The 17,684-nt window shown below is 38.7% G+C and overlaps 1 protein-coding gene across 2 annotated transcripts in view; it reads right to left on the reverse strand.

The window, feature by feature from the left end:
* The window catches only part of LOC103474364 (A disintegrin and metalloproteinase with thrombospondin motifs 8), a 62,589-nt gene that overhangs the window by 2,790 nt on the left and 42,115 nt on the right, over positions 1-17,684 (reverse strand). The window contains exons 6-8 of one of the 2 annotated variants that reach the window (XM_008425251.2): positions 14,694-14,880; positions 1,725-1,897; positions 258-433 (exon numbers count right to left, since the gene is read on the reverse strand). In XM_008425251.2, coding sequence (XP_008423473.1) covers positions 258-433; positions 1,725-1,897; positions 14,694-14,880 — 536 coding nt within the window. Of the gene's footprint in view, positions 1-257; positions 437-1,724; positions 1,898-14,693; positions 14,881-17,684 lie in introns of both variants that reach the window. The other variant, XM_008425250.2, reaches the window with a different exon arrangement.

Here is a 17,684-nt window from a genome sequence, read left to right on the forward strand (position 1 = left end):
TAAGGTCTAGTTATTATAAAGTGCTACCAAAATTTTTTTTACTTCAGCTGATATATCAACTGTTAGTAAAGTCTTATATTACCCTACTGTATGCTAAGCTAAGCTAGGTTATCCTGTGATAACAATGATAAGCTTCAAACTGCTTTTCTAAATGAGCTCACAAGGTTATTGCCGTTTTGTTTGACTAGCAAGCAGAAACTTCTACCATTTCTAATAAAGGCAGATTTTAATGTGTCGGCTTGTTGTTGTGGTCTTACATTCCTTTGTTGTAGGAGCCTGTTATCTTTCTGCAGTTCAGCCCATTTCCTCCACACTCTCCACACTTATCCACCCTCTTGTTAGATCCGATCACCTGGTCGCAGCCTGCTTTCACACACTGGCCTTGAACGCACACTGATGTGGTGTCAGGGCCACAGGTTGTCCCGTCAATCACCTGCTGGGGCGCAGAGAGAAATCGCACAGGTATCATTATAAATGTAACGCATCAGCAGCATTCAAATAAAACCGCATTTTTATTTTTTTAAAAACTCAGCAATGATACAGGGAAGATAATCTTGTTAAACTTTTCACTATGACTGTCTCATATTAATGAGACAGATAATCTGTGAAAAGATTTAGCAATTCTGCCTCCTCTGACCTGTGGAGGCAGAAATTCACCCATGTTGCTCACATCCTCCTTCTTGCTCTCTGGATAGTTAGCTGGGTCACAGATTATGGCAAATAAACAGTTTCCTGTAACTGTTAGTTGTTTCTCAGCCATTAGCACATTGAGCAAGGAGTACACAAGGTTGATTAACAGCGCTAAGACCCTCCTCCTGGCTCTGAGTGGACGTTTCTGACAGCAATGCATTTCTGCAACTGTCATAGATGATCTGTCATATAGCCTACTGTCATGACATAGTTGACAAATATGTAAAAAAAACATACTTTTATAAAAGTTACATATTTAAGCTTTCAGGATAGTTTTAATTCCAAGATTTTGTCAGTGAATTCAGGTAAAAAAAACAAAACATCCAAGCTTAGATCCGATTATAACCCTCAAGTTAAAGGTATAAATGAGAGCAGAAAGCTAATGAAACAGCTACTGAATCAGTAACATTTATCAGAAGATCCACAAAAGTTTCCTAACATTATAATAAAGGACTTTAGTGGAGACTAGATCAATACTGTGAAATAAATCAATAAATCACTATAAGGCGCACCTTCAATGAATGGCCTATTTTAAAACTTTTTTCATTTATAAGGTGTATAGAATAGACGCTACAGTAGAGGCTGGAGTTACGTTATGCATCCACTAGATGGAGCTGCACTAAAGGGAATGTCAGCAAAACAGTCAGACTCCGGTCGGCGAGGAGAGCCTTGTGCGACTGGGCCCGCAGTGCATGCTGGGATAGTTGTCAGCGTTCTGACTACTATCCCAGCATGCACCGGGGCGGCTGCTTCTACGGGGCAAAATGAAGTCAACGGCTGCTTACCGTAGSTGCTAGACCTGTTGTGGCTCAATATTGGTCCATATAAAAGGCGCACCGGGTTATAAGGTCGGCTTTTGAGGAAATTGAAGGTTTTTAGGTGCCTTATAGTGCGGAAAATACCGTACTTAAAAAAATATCTGATAGCAAATTATATTTTTTAAAAAATGTTTGCACAATTATTTTATTTATCTCAAAACATCTAACCGAATTGATATTTCATTTGTGTTGTGCAGTTCCATGTAGATACTGTACCTTTGATTCAAATACTTTAAACTCACTGCTGCCCCTTGCCCTGCAGAACAGCTTACAGCGGTCTCTGGGGGAAACTCCTGCATACTTTGGGATCCATTGTTTGACATTTCCATTGTAGTCCAGGTAGTTAGGGCTGTTGTATTTCTCGCACTGCTCTTCTCTGAAACTTTTACCTACACATGGGATATAGAACATTTGCTTAATTGTAGAACTCTTATAATCAGATCACCTCATTATTAGCAAAGATGTCACAACATGTCTTGTTTAAATTTATTTTGAACTAGTCTAGAAATGCTGCAGCTTGATTTGCAGTAAAGGGTTCATATGTCAAAAGCTTTCAACTCTGAAGTTGGGGTACAGTTTAGAGCTATGACCAAAAAAATCCTGGAATGTTGAATGAAGTTTCCACCACCACTTAAAGCAGGGATTCATTTCGGTTGTTGGGACAACTTGTAATAAATAAATAAAAAAATCAGTTGAAAAGCGGAAGACCAATCATTGACACACCTTGCTGTTGTAAAAGCCAGAAGAGGTTACATTACTTGACTCTTTTGATGCCAATGGAACTGTGATATTTTTTATGTACAAACCTGATCTTGCTTAGCTCTAGTATAAATATAGATGTTCTGTGAACAAATATATCTGCTCCATTGCAGTGGCCTGATACACAAAATTCTAATAAAATACAAACTATGCCTGTGTGTGCATATGTACACAGCAAATTCAAAAGTGTTAGATTTCCAGTGCTGATGTTGTATGTTAAAAATACAGTGTTAATTCAACACTTGTTTAGTCTAATTCACCTTTAGTTCTTTAATTTCCCTAAAGAGTTGGTGTTATTCCAGAGTGTTAAATTTGTCTGGTGTTGATTTTGAAATCAACACCAGACAGAGTTGCTCCCACAATTGTAATGTATCTGTGACATCACGTGTTTGTCCGAGCAGCAGGGACAGCAGTGTGGCGTCTTGTCTGGAGCTTATCGTAACAAGGTAAGTTTCATGTTAAGATTATCATGGTTTTGATGATTTTTTTAATGGATGCATTTACTTTCCGTTTGCGCAAGAGTATCGAGTCATTTACATAGTTCACTTAATGTAAGTTTATTTGTTTGGATATCATGGTATATATGACTGTTAGGGCTGCTCAACTCCAGTCCTTGAGAGTTACCATCCTGCAACCTTCAGAGGCGTCCCTGCTCTAACACAGCTGRATCAAATGAAAGGCTCATTAGCAGGTCTGTTCAGAGCTGATCCTGGTCTGTTGGAGTAAAGATGCGTCTAAACGTTACAGGACAGCAGCTCTAGAGGACTGGACTTCAACACACTAGGCTTAATAGTTTTGTTAGCAGCTAGCCAAGCAGGAGTAGCATGAGGTGTGAAGTGGTTAACTGAACATTAAAACTGTAAGAAAGGCCATTTGAGTTAACATTATTTAGCTGCGGAGTCGTTTTTTTTTATGTTTTTGGCTTTAGACGGCATAATGGGGAGAGTGGCTGTGCTGGACCGGTGCTTTGAGCTATGCGATCAAAGCTAAGCCAAAATGTTTCTGTCTCTATACATACACTAAATAATGACACAGTGGCTGCCTTTTTTTTCTATTAGTACATCATGTTGGTAACTGAAGCGTGTTATGATGACTTCAACACATTTCTTCAGAAAGAACTTCTAATGTTGTCCAGAATGTTTCTGTAAGCTGACTAATTTCTATAATCCCTAATGATTATGTGATACTTAATGTCTGAGTTGTGTTCATGGTAATTATTTCTGAATTTTTTATCTTGTAGATGGTGAAAAATGCTCTCTGGGCTAAACTAGGTAGACAGAGTATTTTGAATGAATATGACAGTGACACACACAGGTGGATCCCCGCATTGGACGGTGCCGTCACCCATCCTCTTCACCCTGTACACCTCAGACTTCTGCTATAACTCTGAAACATGCCGTATTCAGAAGTACACTGATGACACTGCCATCATGGGGTGAAGAGGAGTACAGGAGCCTGCAGAGGGACTTTGTTGTCTGGTGCCATAGAAACAGCCTGCAGCTAAACACTTCCAAGATGAAGGAACTGGTCATTGACTTCAGGAGGGAAAGAGGCAGTCCACGACCAGTTCTGATAGGAGGGGAGAGGTGGAGGTCGTGCAGATTTAGAAATATCTTGACCTGTGGCTGAACAACAAGCTGGACTGGACAAGCTACACCAAGCAGCTTTATAAGAAGGCTCAGACCAGGATGTACTACCTGAGGAGGCCGAGATCCTTTAACATCTGTGGAAGCTGCTGGGTTGCTTTATCAGTCTGTTGTCGCCAGCGTCCTGTTATATACCCTGTGGTGTGCTGGGGTGGCAGTACACCACAGTACAGTGCCAGAGAGGAGGATCCTACAGAAACTCCAGGCTATTATGGACAACACCAGCCACCCTCTGCACACTGTCATCAGCAGCCAGGAAAGCAGGTTCAGTGGGAGACTGTTTCTTCCAAAGTGCTGGACCGACAGACTATAGAACTCCTTTGTCAATCATGCAAGTAAACTTTTCAACTACTCACTGGCTAACAGGAGTACAATAGAAATAGAGGAACTATAGAATCAGGCTAAATGCTAAAAAACAATGCTAAAAAAAAAATGTTAAGGATTTGATGTATTGGTGCTGTGTGGGAGACTGTATTACAATTTCCCTGAGGGTAAATCCCAAAGGGATGAATAAAGTTTCTATCTATCTGGTTAGTTTTGCTCACACTTCTCTTTAAAATATTTTATTATTATAATGTTCCTACTATTTTTCCTGTTTTTCCTCCAGGCTGGAAAAACAGGCATTCTTCTGTTGGTTCATGTGCTTCTTCCTACGTCCAAAGGCCACATGAAGAATCCAGACGGCTCATATCAAACTGTGGACCATGTTGTCCTTTATGAGCAACTATGTGGTTATTGCAATGATCCTACTTCTTGTGTAAAATCACTTTCTCATTGGCTTAGTTTACCATTTGCTATATATAATAAATATTTTTTATTATTCATCTTCTTAGCATTTTGCCAAAGCCAATGTTGAAGCCTTCCTCATTGGTGTGGAACCAGGACAGCCCTTCCTCCTGCATGTTGGTGAAAACAAGAGCAGCGGACTAACGGGTCAGCGCTGCAACAAGATGGCCACGTAGACACAGGCTAGGGCTGTGCAATAATATCGATTTTGCGATATATATCRATATTTTCTTTCCTAGAAAAAAATTGATATTCATCCGCAAGTATCATAACATCCAACTGTCACCTTGCTCACTCACTGCTTGCTTCACTGGGAGAGTGATTCGGTCATCAGGCTTAGAGTGATTCCTTCAGATGTTAAGCGTCAAGGTTAAAATGGTACCAAACTATTCAGAGCAGGTACTTTACAAATGCATGTAAGCTACAGTTTGTACTGTTTCAATTAAAAGAAACATGTTTTCTCACCACTACTTTGATTCATTTTGTCCAGCTGTCGACTTTAAGTCAGTGTCTATGTCCAACCAGAGCCAGGTGTTGTGTAGTTGGTGCTTTTAATCAGTTTTCAGTTCAATTAATTCAGTCCAACTCTATAACAGTCACAAAATGTCACCAAAATCACTCTGTCCCTCTAAAATCTTTCAGAAAATCGCAAAAGTGTATTGAATTGTATCATTTGTTGAATATCGCAATATATATTGTATCATTAGCAGAATATTGTGTATCGTATTGTATTGTGARGTTATTGCATCACTACAGCCCTAAAACAGGCTGCTCCATGTCAGTATTTAAATTTTCCTGCTTGCTTAACTCAGACAATTAGCAAAACTTCAGTCTAAACCACTTAAAGGGCGAAGATGCTGAAAATTAAGATCGAAAAGAAAACATCTAAAACACAAGATACTGGCGAACAGTCGGGAGACGGTAGTGAGGACGAGGCTAATGCTACCACGAGGAWRGCTAGCGTTAGCTTACAACAACACGCCTTACTGGAGAGTATCAAGACGCTTTCTGAAGACTTAAAAGAGTTTAAAAATGAGATGAAGCAAGACATGGAAGAACTCAAAGAAGATGTAAATGCAACAATGAAGGAAGATTTCAACAGATTCAGGGAGGAAATGATGCGCGAGCTGCAGAACCAGAAGGGCAGCATCACCGAGGCGCAGACCCGGATAGCTGACCTGGAGGCTGCGTGCTTGGAAATGAAAGAGCCGCTGCTTGAGACATTAGAAAGGAACAGAGCTATAGGGTGTGCTGTGGTGGCGCAGGGGTTAAGCACAACCCGTATATGGAGGCCTTAGTCCTTGACGCAGCTGTCACAGGTTCGATTCCCGGCCTTGGTGACCCTTGCTGCATGTCTTCCCCCTTCTCTCATTACCCACTTTCCTGTCAATTAACTATCAAATAAAGGCCACTAGAGCCAAAAAAATCTTTAAAGAAAAGAACAGAGCTATGATCGACAAATTTGTGGATTTGGAGAGCCGAAGCCGGAGAAATAATCTTCGTATCTATGGAGTTCCAGAAGGTAAAGAAGGTAGATCGGTTTCTGAGTTTGTCACCGATCTGCTGATCAAGCAGCTGAAGCTATCGGATGGAAGTGAACTACGGATTCAGCGGGCACACCGAGCTCTGGCACCCAGACCGCCTCCCAACGCGGCCCCGAGATCTATAATTGTGAATTTCTTGCAATTCACACAAAAGAAATGGTTCTAAGGAAAGCCTGGGAACAGAAAGTGGAGGTGGAAGGCAAGTGCTTTTATTTTGATAATGATTATGCGTCGGAGGTCATAGAAAAACGTAAAGCATACAGCCCATTAAAGGCAGCCCTGAAGCAGAAAGGTGTCAGATTCCAGACGCCGTTCACAAAGATGAGAATCTTCTGGGACTCTGGAGTTCGGACCTAYGAGAACGCAGACGAAGCAGCGTCAGACATGATCAAGAGAGGCTTCGGCTTGACTTGGATACCAAGAGAGAACAAGTTAAAAGTGACCAAGGAGAGGCTGGACTCGATGCTACCATGGAAACGGATTAACGACACCGATGCAGGACGAGGTGCGAGGGAGAAGCTCAGAGTTCAGACGTGAGAACCAGTAACTCTGAACGTTGAATCAGAACAGGTTTACTTTATTATAAAAAACATTTCAAGTAATGTATGAGCGATTTAAGAACCGAATGTCTTTACCAGCTGGTTTTAATCCTGTTTTGGATATAAGTCTCCCCTCTGTTACTAAAGTCATTTGTTAGACATTTAACCAAAATACCGAATGGAGTAAACGTTGTAGCGTTTAGCAAATGTTGGACTTGCCTAGTACAAGTAGACCTGTCTGCTACTAGAGGGCCCCCACCTTAGGGTGGTACTTTGCCCTCACCCCACCAGCAGGGATTCTGAGGGATGTCTTCACACATCTCTACCTTTGGAAGTTTCTGTTCTATTTGTTCATCTGTGTTTTAATAGCTTGTTCAGCTATTTGTTGGGGACTCTTTTTCTAAAATCACATGGTGACCTTATGAAACTAAATAATGGCTGATAATATCAAGATAGTTTCGTTGAATGTAAATGGTAAGAATAATCCTATAAAATGTAAAAAAATTCTAATTAAAATGCGAAAAGAGAAAGCACAGTTAATCTATTTACAGGAGACACACCTGTCTAAATCTGAACATGAAAAACTCAGGGGCTTTGGATACTCAAATATATTTCACAGCTCTTTCAGACATGGAAACAAAAGAGGAGATTCAATTCTAATTCATGACTCAGTAAAATTTGATTGTAGCTATGATCTGTCAGATAAAGAAGGAGGTATGTGATGGTGAAGGGGACTCTTGACAATGTAAAGGTAACACTGGTCAATGTTTACAACCCCCAAATAGTAAAATATCATTTCTAAATAGCCTCCCCAATAAAATAATTATAGAAACAGAGGGAATGTTGATCTGGGGATTTCAATATGGTATTAAACACAAGACTTGATACAACAAACAGTAAAAAACAACAAAATGCAACTACAAAAAAATTTAAATTGGCACTTGAAGAGTTTGGATTTGTTGATGTCGGGAGGGAATTAAAAACCAATATAAAGGATTATACCCATTACTCTGTGGCCAATAAAAGTTATTCTAGAATTGACTTACTTTTTCATGTTACTTTTTCATGAATAAATCTCATATATATAAGGTAAAGGAATGTAAAATAGAAGAAACAAGTATATCTGACCATTCTTCACTAACATTAAAACTAAATTTATCTTCCGGAAAACGCAAAACAGCATGGCGATTAAATGTAGGCTTGTTGAACTCCAAAACAATCAAAGCTGAAATTTCCCACGATATAAAAACTTACATAGAAGACAATGATGATGGACAGGTTAATCCAGTGATATTATGGGATGCATTCAAGGCTGTATTAAGAGGAAAATTGATCTCAAAAACTGCGGCCTTTAAGAAATCCACCATGGAAGCCTATGAAAAAGAAAGAGTTCAACTAACAGATCTAGAAAAACAACATAAATTAACTCAAAATCCCAACCTGTTTGTAAAAATAAAATAACTAAGAAACAACATTGATAAAATGCTTACATATGAAATTGAAAAGAAATCAAAGTTTATTAAACAATCACATCATGAGGAGGGATCTAAAGGAACGAAACTGTTGGCAAAGAAACTGAAAAAGCAACAGTCAGAGAGAAATATCTATAAATTAAAGGATGAAGAAACAAATCAAATAATACATGATCCAGCAACTATTGAGGACAGGTTTAGGACATACTACCAGAGATTACAGTCAACCTCCCTCTGCTACAGATGGACAGATAGAATCCTTCTTGGAGTCACTGGACCTGCCCTCAATTGGAGAAACCCAAAACAAACTTCTCACTTCCCATATAACAAGAATAGAAATACAAAAGGCAATTAATAGGTTAAAAAATGGTAAAACACCAGGAAGTGATGGACTGCCATCTGAGTGGTACAAATCCTTTAGTGAAGATTTTCTACCATTACTAGAAAAATCATTTAATTATACATTGGAACATGCAGTGCTGCCGCCATCTTGGAGAGAAGAAATTATATCAGTCATTCCAAAAAAGAGGAAGAGTGAAACATGCTCTGATTATAGACCTATATCTATTCTAAACATGGACTATAAAATTTATACCTCGATTTTAGCAAAACGATTTGAGCAATTCATTGGAGATATATATCATAGATGAGGACCAGACAGGATTTATTAAAGGTCGCCAAACGCGAGATAACATCAGGAGGGCACTTCACATAATAGATCATATTCAAAATTAAAAAACAACAGCTATCTTAATCAGTCTTGATGCAGAGAAAGCTTTTGACAGCGTAGGCTGGAACTTCTTATATAAAGCACTTGAAAAATTTGGTTTTGATGAAAAAGCTGTACAGTGTGTGAGGACTTTATACCAATCACCAGTGGCCAGAATCAAGATTAATGGAAATCTAATGGATAATATAAAACTAGAGCGTTCTACACGTCAGGGTTGCTGTTCATCACCAACCTTATTTGCAATTTACATTGAGCCACTGGCACAACACATAAGACAATATAAGGATCTTCAGGGTATTGATATACACAATCAATCAATCAATCAATCAATCAATCAATCAATCAAATTTTATTTGTATAGCACATTTCAGCAGCAAGGCATTTCAAAGTGCTTTACATAATTAAAATAAAAACAGCATGTGACATTAAATAAACAGTGAGAAAGAGTGAGTGATAATAATGAGTCCCATACAATAGGTTTGTTTGCAGATGATGTAATTTGCTATTTATCAGACCCTGAAAACTCGCTGCCTTGTCTGATCAACCAGTTAAAGATATTTGGTTTCTATTCAGGACACAAATTAAATTTGGAAAAGACACAGATTTTGACATTCTGTTATACACCATCTGAAACGATACGTAGAAAATATTTAAATTGGAGCTCTACTATAATGACATACCTAGGAATACGATTAACAAAAAACATAGATGATCTCTATATAAAGCTAACTTTACTAAAGTGGATCAAGAAATTAGGAAGGACATTAGAAGGTGGGATGTCCTAACACTAGACTTCAGCTCCAGAATTGAAGCGATAAAAATGAACGTGTCACCAAGGTTATTGTACCTCTTCTTGGCATTACCTATAGAAATCCTGGATAGACTGTTTAAAACATGGAACCAATCTAGATTGGAATCTAGATTCATATGGAACGCTAAAAAACCCAGAATAAAATTTGAAACTTTACAAATACCAAAAGAGAAAGGAGGTATGGCATTACCCGACTTTAGAAAATATTATCATGCTGCCCAAATAGCTCCTATAATTAATATAAGTGCCAAAAATTATGAAGCGAAATGGAAAAATATTGAACAAAAAGTAAATGGAAGAGAATTGCGGAGCATCATTGGAGATATAGAGACCACTAAGAATATGCTTAAGAATGTTAATGCTATTACTAGTTTTTCCACTGGGTAAATGGTTATATATAATCTGAAAATGCAAATTAGAGAAACAATTATGTCTGATCCAGTGGCCAGCCTACAATAAATATTTTATTCAGGACCCACAATTTAAACAATGGCTAGAAAGAGACTTAACAGCATTATGCRTAGTCCTTAAAGATGGACACTTTAAAAGTTTCCATGAACTACAGGAAGAGTTTGCTCTAAGAACYCAAGATCATTTTAGATACCTGCAATTAAGGGACTTTTATAACAAAGAAATAAAACAAAAAATAAACCCAAATGAAAATGGGATTGTCAAAATGCTGATCGAGACCTATAAGGGTAAAAAACACAGATTAGTGTCTTTACTTTATAAATATCTGTTAGAAAATAGAGGTACTAACGCATTGAATATTTAAACTAAATGGGAAAGGGAATTTGATATTCTGCTAACCGCAAATGGCTGGCTGAATATTTGGAAGACCCAAATTACAACATCCTCTTCCAGAATTTGGAGAGAACATTGTTGGAAGAATATAATTAGATTTTTTATAACACCCCAAATTACTAGTAAATTCAAATCTAGAGCGCAGCCATGTTGGAGAGATTTTCCAACATGGCGAATCTCTTATGCGCATATTTTCTGGCTTTGCCCTAGAATTACACAGTTCTGGAACGAAATACACAATAAGATTGAAACAATATTACGTTACTCAATACCTAAGTCTGGTCTGGTTTTATATTTTGGTCTTTTGGACAATATTGTACTTAATAATGACTGGTATTTGTTAAAAATTCTGTTGGTGGCAGCCAAAAAGGTGATACCCAGAAAGTGGTGTAAATCTGAACCTCCTACCACAAAGGAGTGGATACAGACAGTGAACTCATTATTTGAGATGGAGATTCTAACATATAGACTGAGGATACAGGAACAGCAATGCCTGGACAAATGGTAAAATTGGACAAACGTCACATCAACGATACAGGACTAATTTTGGATATGAATGGTCCCCTTGTGTTTTGTGTTACTAAAATAGGAGTCTCCCCCTGGTGTTTGATTTTTGTTTCGATTGTTCTGTATTTTTTGTCTTTTATAATTTCTATGTATTGTTTGACTTTTCTTCTTGAGTGTGCTCTAATAACATCAACAAAAATAAAAATAAAGTTATAAACAAAAAAAAGAAAACAAGAGCAGCACCAAAGACATTTCACCATCAGTAATCACAAGACAATCCATGGCTGCTTTTGATGAACTTTCAAAGCACACTTCACCATCAGTGCAAAGTACCATGAATTCCTCTACAACTTCTACAACTACGGTTTTCAACATTGATGGAATTTTTGCACAACAGTTGAGGTGCTTGCTTTTATTTTACCTGGCAGAGTGGACAGTCTTTATTATGATGATCATTTAAATGCATACTGTATCAATAAGAGGATTTGTTTTATGTTCTTCCAACTAAGGACTTAGTTTATTACAGTCCCTATGGCAAGAAGTTTTCTGAAATGTTTGGGAAAGAAAACATAGCAGATTGTATTCGGTGCTGTCAGTGCTGTTTGATTTTGTTCTTGTTTTGAAATACAAGTAGATTCAAACTGCAACTTGTGTTGGTGTTTATGTAGATTCAAGTGACATCTAATGTTTTTTAAAGTGAATTTGGGGATTATTGACTGTCAGTAGTATTTTGGTTAAAGGTTTTATTGGCTCTAGTGGCCTTTATTTGATAGTGAATTGACAGAAGAGTGGGTAATGAGAGAAGGGGAAAACATACAGCAAAGGCTGGGAAGCGAACCTGCAACGCCACATTGAGAACTAGGGCTTCCATATGTGGGTTGTGCTTAACCTCTGCGCCACCACAGCACACCGTACCAGTAGTATTTTAAAATTCTGATTTCTGTGTTGATCTATATTTAACAGTTCTGTGTTAAATTCACACATTCATAGTGTTAACTTTTGACACTATACACTAGTGTTAGGTAAATCAACACTGACGTGTGTTAACTTTCAACTACTGAGGGTGCTGATTCAACTCTCTCAACACTTTCAAAAGTGCTGCTATAACACAATCAAGAGTGGACCAATATAGACACTTTCAAATTTGCTGTGTCCATGTCACCTGTTTAGGACATAGTCTGAAATACAGTGGCAGTTTTTGAATGGGCTAAATGGGCAGTGGCCCAGGGCAGCATTAGAAAGGGGCAGGTTGCTCAAGAACTAAAAATAAAATATATCTTGACTGTCAGTTGTTGCCAGAAAGTTTGCTTCTACTTACATGCATGAGTACTGAAGTAAGTTCAGCTGAGTACTGGGAGACTAGGTTACCTGCTTTCTCCTGAAAACAAAATCTACTAATTTGTTGGTGGGCAGTAGTAGTAGTAGTAGTAGTAATAGTAGTAGTAGTAGTAGTAGTAGTAGTAATAGTAGTAGTAATAGTAGTAGTAGTAGTAGTAATAGTAGTAGTAATAGTAGTAGTAGTAATAGTAATAGTAGTAGTAGTAGTAGTAGTAATAGTAGTAGTAGTAGTAGTAATAGTAGTAGTAATAGTAGTAGTAGTAGTAGTAGGAAGGGCCACCACTGCTGATATATGCTGAATGGTCAGTCCTAATGCAACAGACCCACTTTTTTCAAGTGACTGTCGGTGTCACAATGACTTCCATCTGAATCAGTTCAATGATTGAAACAGTCTGATGTGGGGGAACAGTTTATAGGTATGGTCTTAATGAAGTTTTGGTTAAGGTTACTGTAAGGAACATGGGAGGAGTTAGTAAGTGTTAGAATTAGGAATAAATCCTGACATTAACATGAATGTTTAAGTCATTACCAAGCATTAATTTTAGGTTTTACCTCCATCTATTACTGAAATGAATGGAGGTCAGTAGCTGCATTTCCATTACAAATGTGCACAAATCTTTGTCTACATTCTCCTATTGTATAAAAAACCCCACAAATTTGTAATTTTGGAGTTTCTGAGTTTTGATTTTGCTCGAAATCAAATTGTACATGTGATAAGTAATTACAAATTATGGCAGTGAAGGACGTACATAAGATATATTCATAATTCAGCCATCCTGCCAGCACTCATCATCGATCAGCCATCACAGAGACATCGGCGACTTATTCAGGCGTTGGAGCAACGTACCCCTTGTACTTTCAACCAGCTTATGTGGCATTTGGGGGAATCTGTCTGTCATTTTAGAGAACTATGGATTCAAACACATTCGAATGACACACAATATTTTTATGAAATGTATGATGCTGAGAGACCTCTGATGGAGCCAGCTGCAAAAAGATACTATGATCCTCCTACCACTTCCCATCATCTTCTTCATCTTTTCTGCTGGTAGTAACATCAGGGTGTTGATCACTTGACTAGTGATGTAAACAAAAGGGGTTTTCATTAGAGTTTTTGTGAAATACATCTATTTTGATATGGGCGAAAAACCACCACAAAAATATTTTAGCAAAACATTTGAGGTTTTTTTTTTATTTTTTATTGCCTTGCTTCCAATAAGTGAATTTATTTTTGTAGCTTTAATTTGTGCAATTTTATAGTTAATGGAGACACAGCTACTAAAACGTCCTACTGCGGATAGATCCACATGTGGTGTGTATCACATTTGACTGTAACTTCACTTGAAAAAGCTGGAATTTGAAACAATTTATAATTGAAATTGCCAGCTACAGCACAATATTTTAAAGTATGCAGTCCGACATTAAAATATTAATCTCTTAACTCACTGACTCAGTGTTGTCTTCCTTGTTCATCGCAATGAGAAGAGTGGTGGTGTTTTGTAAATGTGACTGGCCATGTCGAACTATGAACATGTCTATATGGGGCACTTTGAGTTTTTTACAGATTCTGAAAGTGTGGATTCTAAGCTTTGCAATGATGGAGAACACATTGAAATCAAAAAAGAAATTATTTACTATGCTGTGGGCATTAATAATATTGTATGCCTTATTGTAAATTAGAAGCATAAAAAAGCAAAATAGACTTAAAAGTTAGGGTTGGGTTGTGCATACTTTCAGCCCTAGTATGCAGAGCGTAAATAATTATTTTATTCTAGGTGTTACAGATTCAGTTAGTCAGCACAAGGCGCAGCGCTGCTCACCATATCGCACTTCGCACAGCCACAACACCAGGCTGGGCAAACTTAGATCTGCATGCCAGTGGAATGCTATGTATCGTAATAGTGTAATAGTGTCCTCAAAACAAAAGTTCTGCAACTCAGCCAGAAAAACTAAAAAAATATTCCTGCAGATATGCATTGTATGTCGTTGTTTTCTTCCACTCAATAGCTCTTCTTTTGAATGATCCAGTTTTAAGTCAATTATCCACTGTTATTTTTAAACACTGTTATTTTTCGTTCGTGTTGCACTTCGAGCTCACTTCATGGGAAATAAATGGCCATTGACATGCTGTACCTTGTGAACCACTAGGGGGCGGCTGCGGACCCCCTGTGGTCCGGGGACCACAGTTTGAGAAAGACGGTTCTAGTGTAAAGTGTCCATTGACCTTTTGTAAGTTAAATTGATATTACCTTCACTGGAGTCACAAGGCTCTGTGTTGCAGGACTGGTATCGAACTCTCTGTCCCTCACAGTACTTCCCGCCATTCTGAGGCACTGGATCAGTGCATTCCCTGTAGGAGAACTCCACCCCACCTCCACAGGTCCTGGAGCACCGCTGCCATGGTCCCCATAAGCTCCAGCCGCCATCCACAGCCCTCTGTGGTTAAACACAGAGAAAGAAAAGAACAAGTCACAGTGGTTGGTTTGAACTCCAAGCCAAAGGCTGCAGCCGTAACCACAGTCTGGGCTTCTGGGTCTGAGGCTGCAGTGTATTAAAATACCCACTCAGGGCTAAATTTGTGTTGAAGTGTGGCAAACGCTCCCTGACGCTGTCTGCCCACATTCTTGCCGCATGTGTCACTCACAGCTAGTAGAGGCTGCCATGTTTCAGGACTTTATGTGGCAACTGAGTGTGTTTTTGTTTGGTGTTTCCTTTCTGGAGGCTTTATATACGGTGGCCGACAGGTGCAAATGCGCAGCAACAGAGAAAACATGCAAACAAAAAAAAGACACGCGCACAAATGAAATGCAGCAAACAAAAAAAGAGAGACGCCATCCATCCATCCATCCATCCATCCATCCATCCATCCATCCATCCATCCATCCATCCATCCATCCACCCATCCATCCATCCATCCATCCATCCATCCATCCATCCATCCACCCATCCATCCATCCACCCATCCATCCATCCATCCACCCATCCATCCACCCATCCATCCATCCATCCATCCATCCATCCATCCATCCATCCATCCATCCATTTTCTGCCGCTTATCCGGGTTCGGGTCGCGGGGGCAGCAGCTTCAGAACGGAGGCCCAGACTTCCAGCTCGCAGCAAGACTTAGCTTTAATCAGTCAAACCCATTTGCTCAGGAATAAATTAAATACTTTAGTGAACCAAAACATTTTACAGCTATTACCTGGCTGAATATCTGTGTTCCACCTCCACTCATAGAGSAAAACTATTAGGAGTTTTTAAAACGATTTGCCGGGAGACATGCTTCTCTCTCKGTGTACCGAACCTGGAGCGCCCGACCASCTGACAGCTGCTGCTAATGCAGCGGGAGCAGACAGGTCTGAAAACGTCGGAGCAATATTGGAATTAAGTGATTTATTGATGTACTGAGTAGATATTTCAGATCTACATTCTCACCTAAAAACATTGTAAAAAAAAATCCTTTTGTGTAATTTTGAGGGTAATACAGCAAAAATAATTTGCTGCTTTTCTGAACACCCGTTTGAAAGGATGCAGACCCTAAATTTGGACACAGCTGATTTTTGTTCGACTCCCTCTAGTGGCCTGGAGCACTTCCGGTTTTCAGCACTTTTTGTTTGCTTCTTTTCTTTTGTTTGCTGCATTTCCTTTGTGCAAACAAAAAAATTTTTGCATGTTTTCTCTGTTGCTGCGCATTTGCACCTGTCGGCCACCGTATTTATTAGTTCAGATCAGTAAATATCCCACCTGGATCCACACAGAGATGTGTGTATGTATCAGAACAATCAAGCTAAATGGAACAGGCCAATAGCTATACAGCATAAACAAAAGCGTAAAAGGTACCAAGAAATCTTTTTTGTGTGAGCTCACCAAATTCAAGACATAATGCAATCAGTATTTTGAGAGTATTCACTCTAATCCAGGGGCCTGGCTCTTTGCACTTTTCACAGTGGCTCTCAATGACTTTGGCATAAAGCAATAGAGAGCCAACTAAGTTTTTAAAAATAGATATAAAAACAAATGCAGGTCTGATGGACCATCCATCCATTTTCTTACATTTCGGGCGAGAAGCGGGGTCCACCCTGGACAGGTGTACCCCGCTGGACAGTCTGTCCAGACCCGAACCCAGGACCTTCGTGCTGCAAGGCAACAGTGCTACCAACTGCACCACTATGCAGCCCGTCTGATGGACTAATTACAGTAAATGTTAAACAGAAGAATACCTCTAAAAGAATCTAATTTTTTTTTTAATGGGTGGAAAGGCTGAAAACTTTGTATGTTTTTAGAATCAAAAATCAGCTTTACAGGGTGTGATTGTGTGCCAACAAATATTTAGACTTTGATTTCAAGAGCTCAAAGACATTACGTATAGATGAACTTCAGAGAACATAAAATAAAGAATTTTTCATAGCTTTTTCCACATCTACATCCCATTGAAGAAAAAGTATCCATCCAGTTTATTACAAAAATGTTATCTTTCTTTATTTTAAAATCTAAAAAAAAATCTTTAGTGATTGTTTATCAAACACTATAGGAAGTATTTTATCTAAAGATTGTGTAATATTTGCAGCTCTAAATCTTAGTGATACAGCCCCAACCAGTTTCCTCCAAAGGCAGCTTGGAGCCATTTTATTAGAAATATTAGATTTTTCCTGTCAGAGATCCAATGCAAAAGACAAAAATCACTGCATTTGGTCCCTAATGTCACTGGGTTCATTTCTAGGTTATGTTATAAACTATTATTGGTATTTATGAATATTTTTTTCAAAGTCTACATTTTGACTCAACATTGGCAATTCAAAACTCTGGTCAGTATATTTGAACTGCTTTGCAAACACGAGTTACACACATTGTTTCAAACTGTACTACCTATTGATATTTGACGGCATTTTCACAAATCAGAGTCCAGTAGACTTGGTTCAAATGAGGACCAAACTCCAACATTTGTTCCATTTTCATTTGCTGTGGTTCTCTTTCACACTGCCCTGAGTAAAATGAACCAAACTTTTTGAAAAACCTGTTCACCCTTCCCCCTTGGGGGGGCGCTGGACCTAGAACCACTGTAGGAAACATCACAAAAACCTCTGAAGAAGACACCAACCTCTGAGCCAACTTCCTTCTTCACAAAAGACAAAGGCCCTGTTCCAATACTTGCACTATCACCCTTGTTCCGCCCTTCTGTCCTTCAAATGCTCATCCATGTTGAAGGGCTTCAGTGCGTAGTGTGTCCCATATTCTCTGCA

This window comes from Poecilia reticulata, linkage group LG13, assembly GCF_000633615.1.
Source record: "Poecilia reticulata strain Guanapo linkage group LG13, Guppy_female_1.0+MT, whole genome shotgun sequence".
NCBI classification, from domain to species: domain Eukaryota; kingdom Metazoa; phylum Chordata; class Actinopteri; order Cyprinodontiformes; family Poeciliidae; genus Poecilia; species Poecilia reticulata.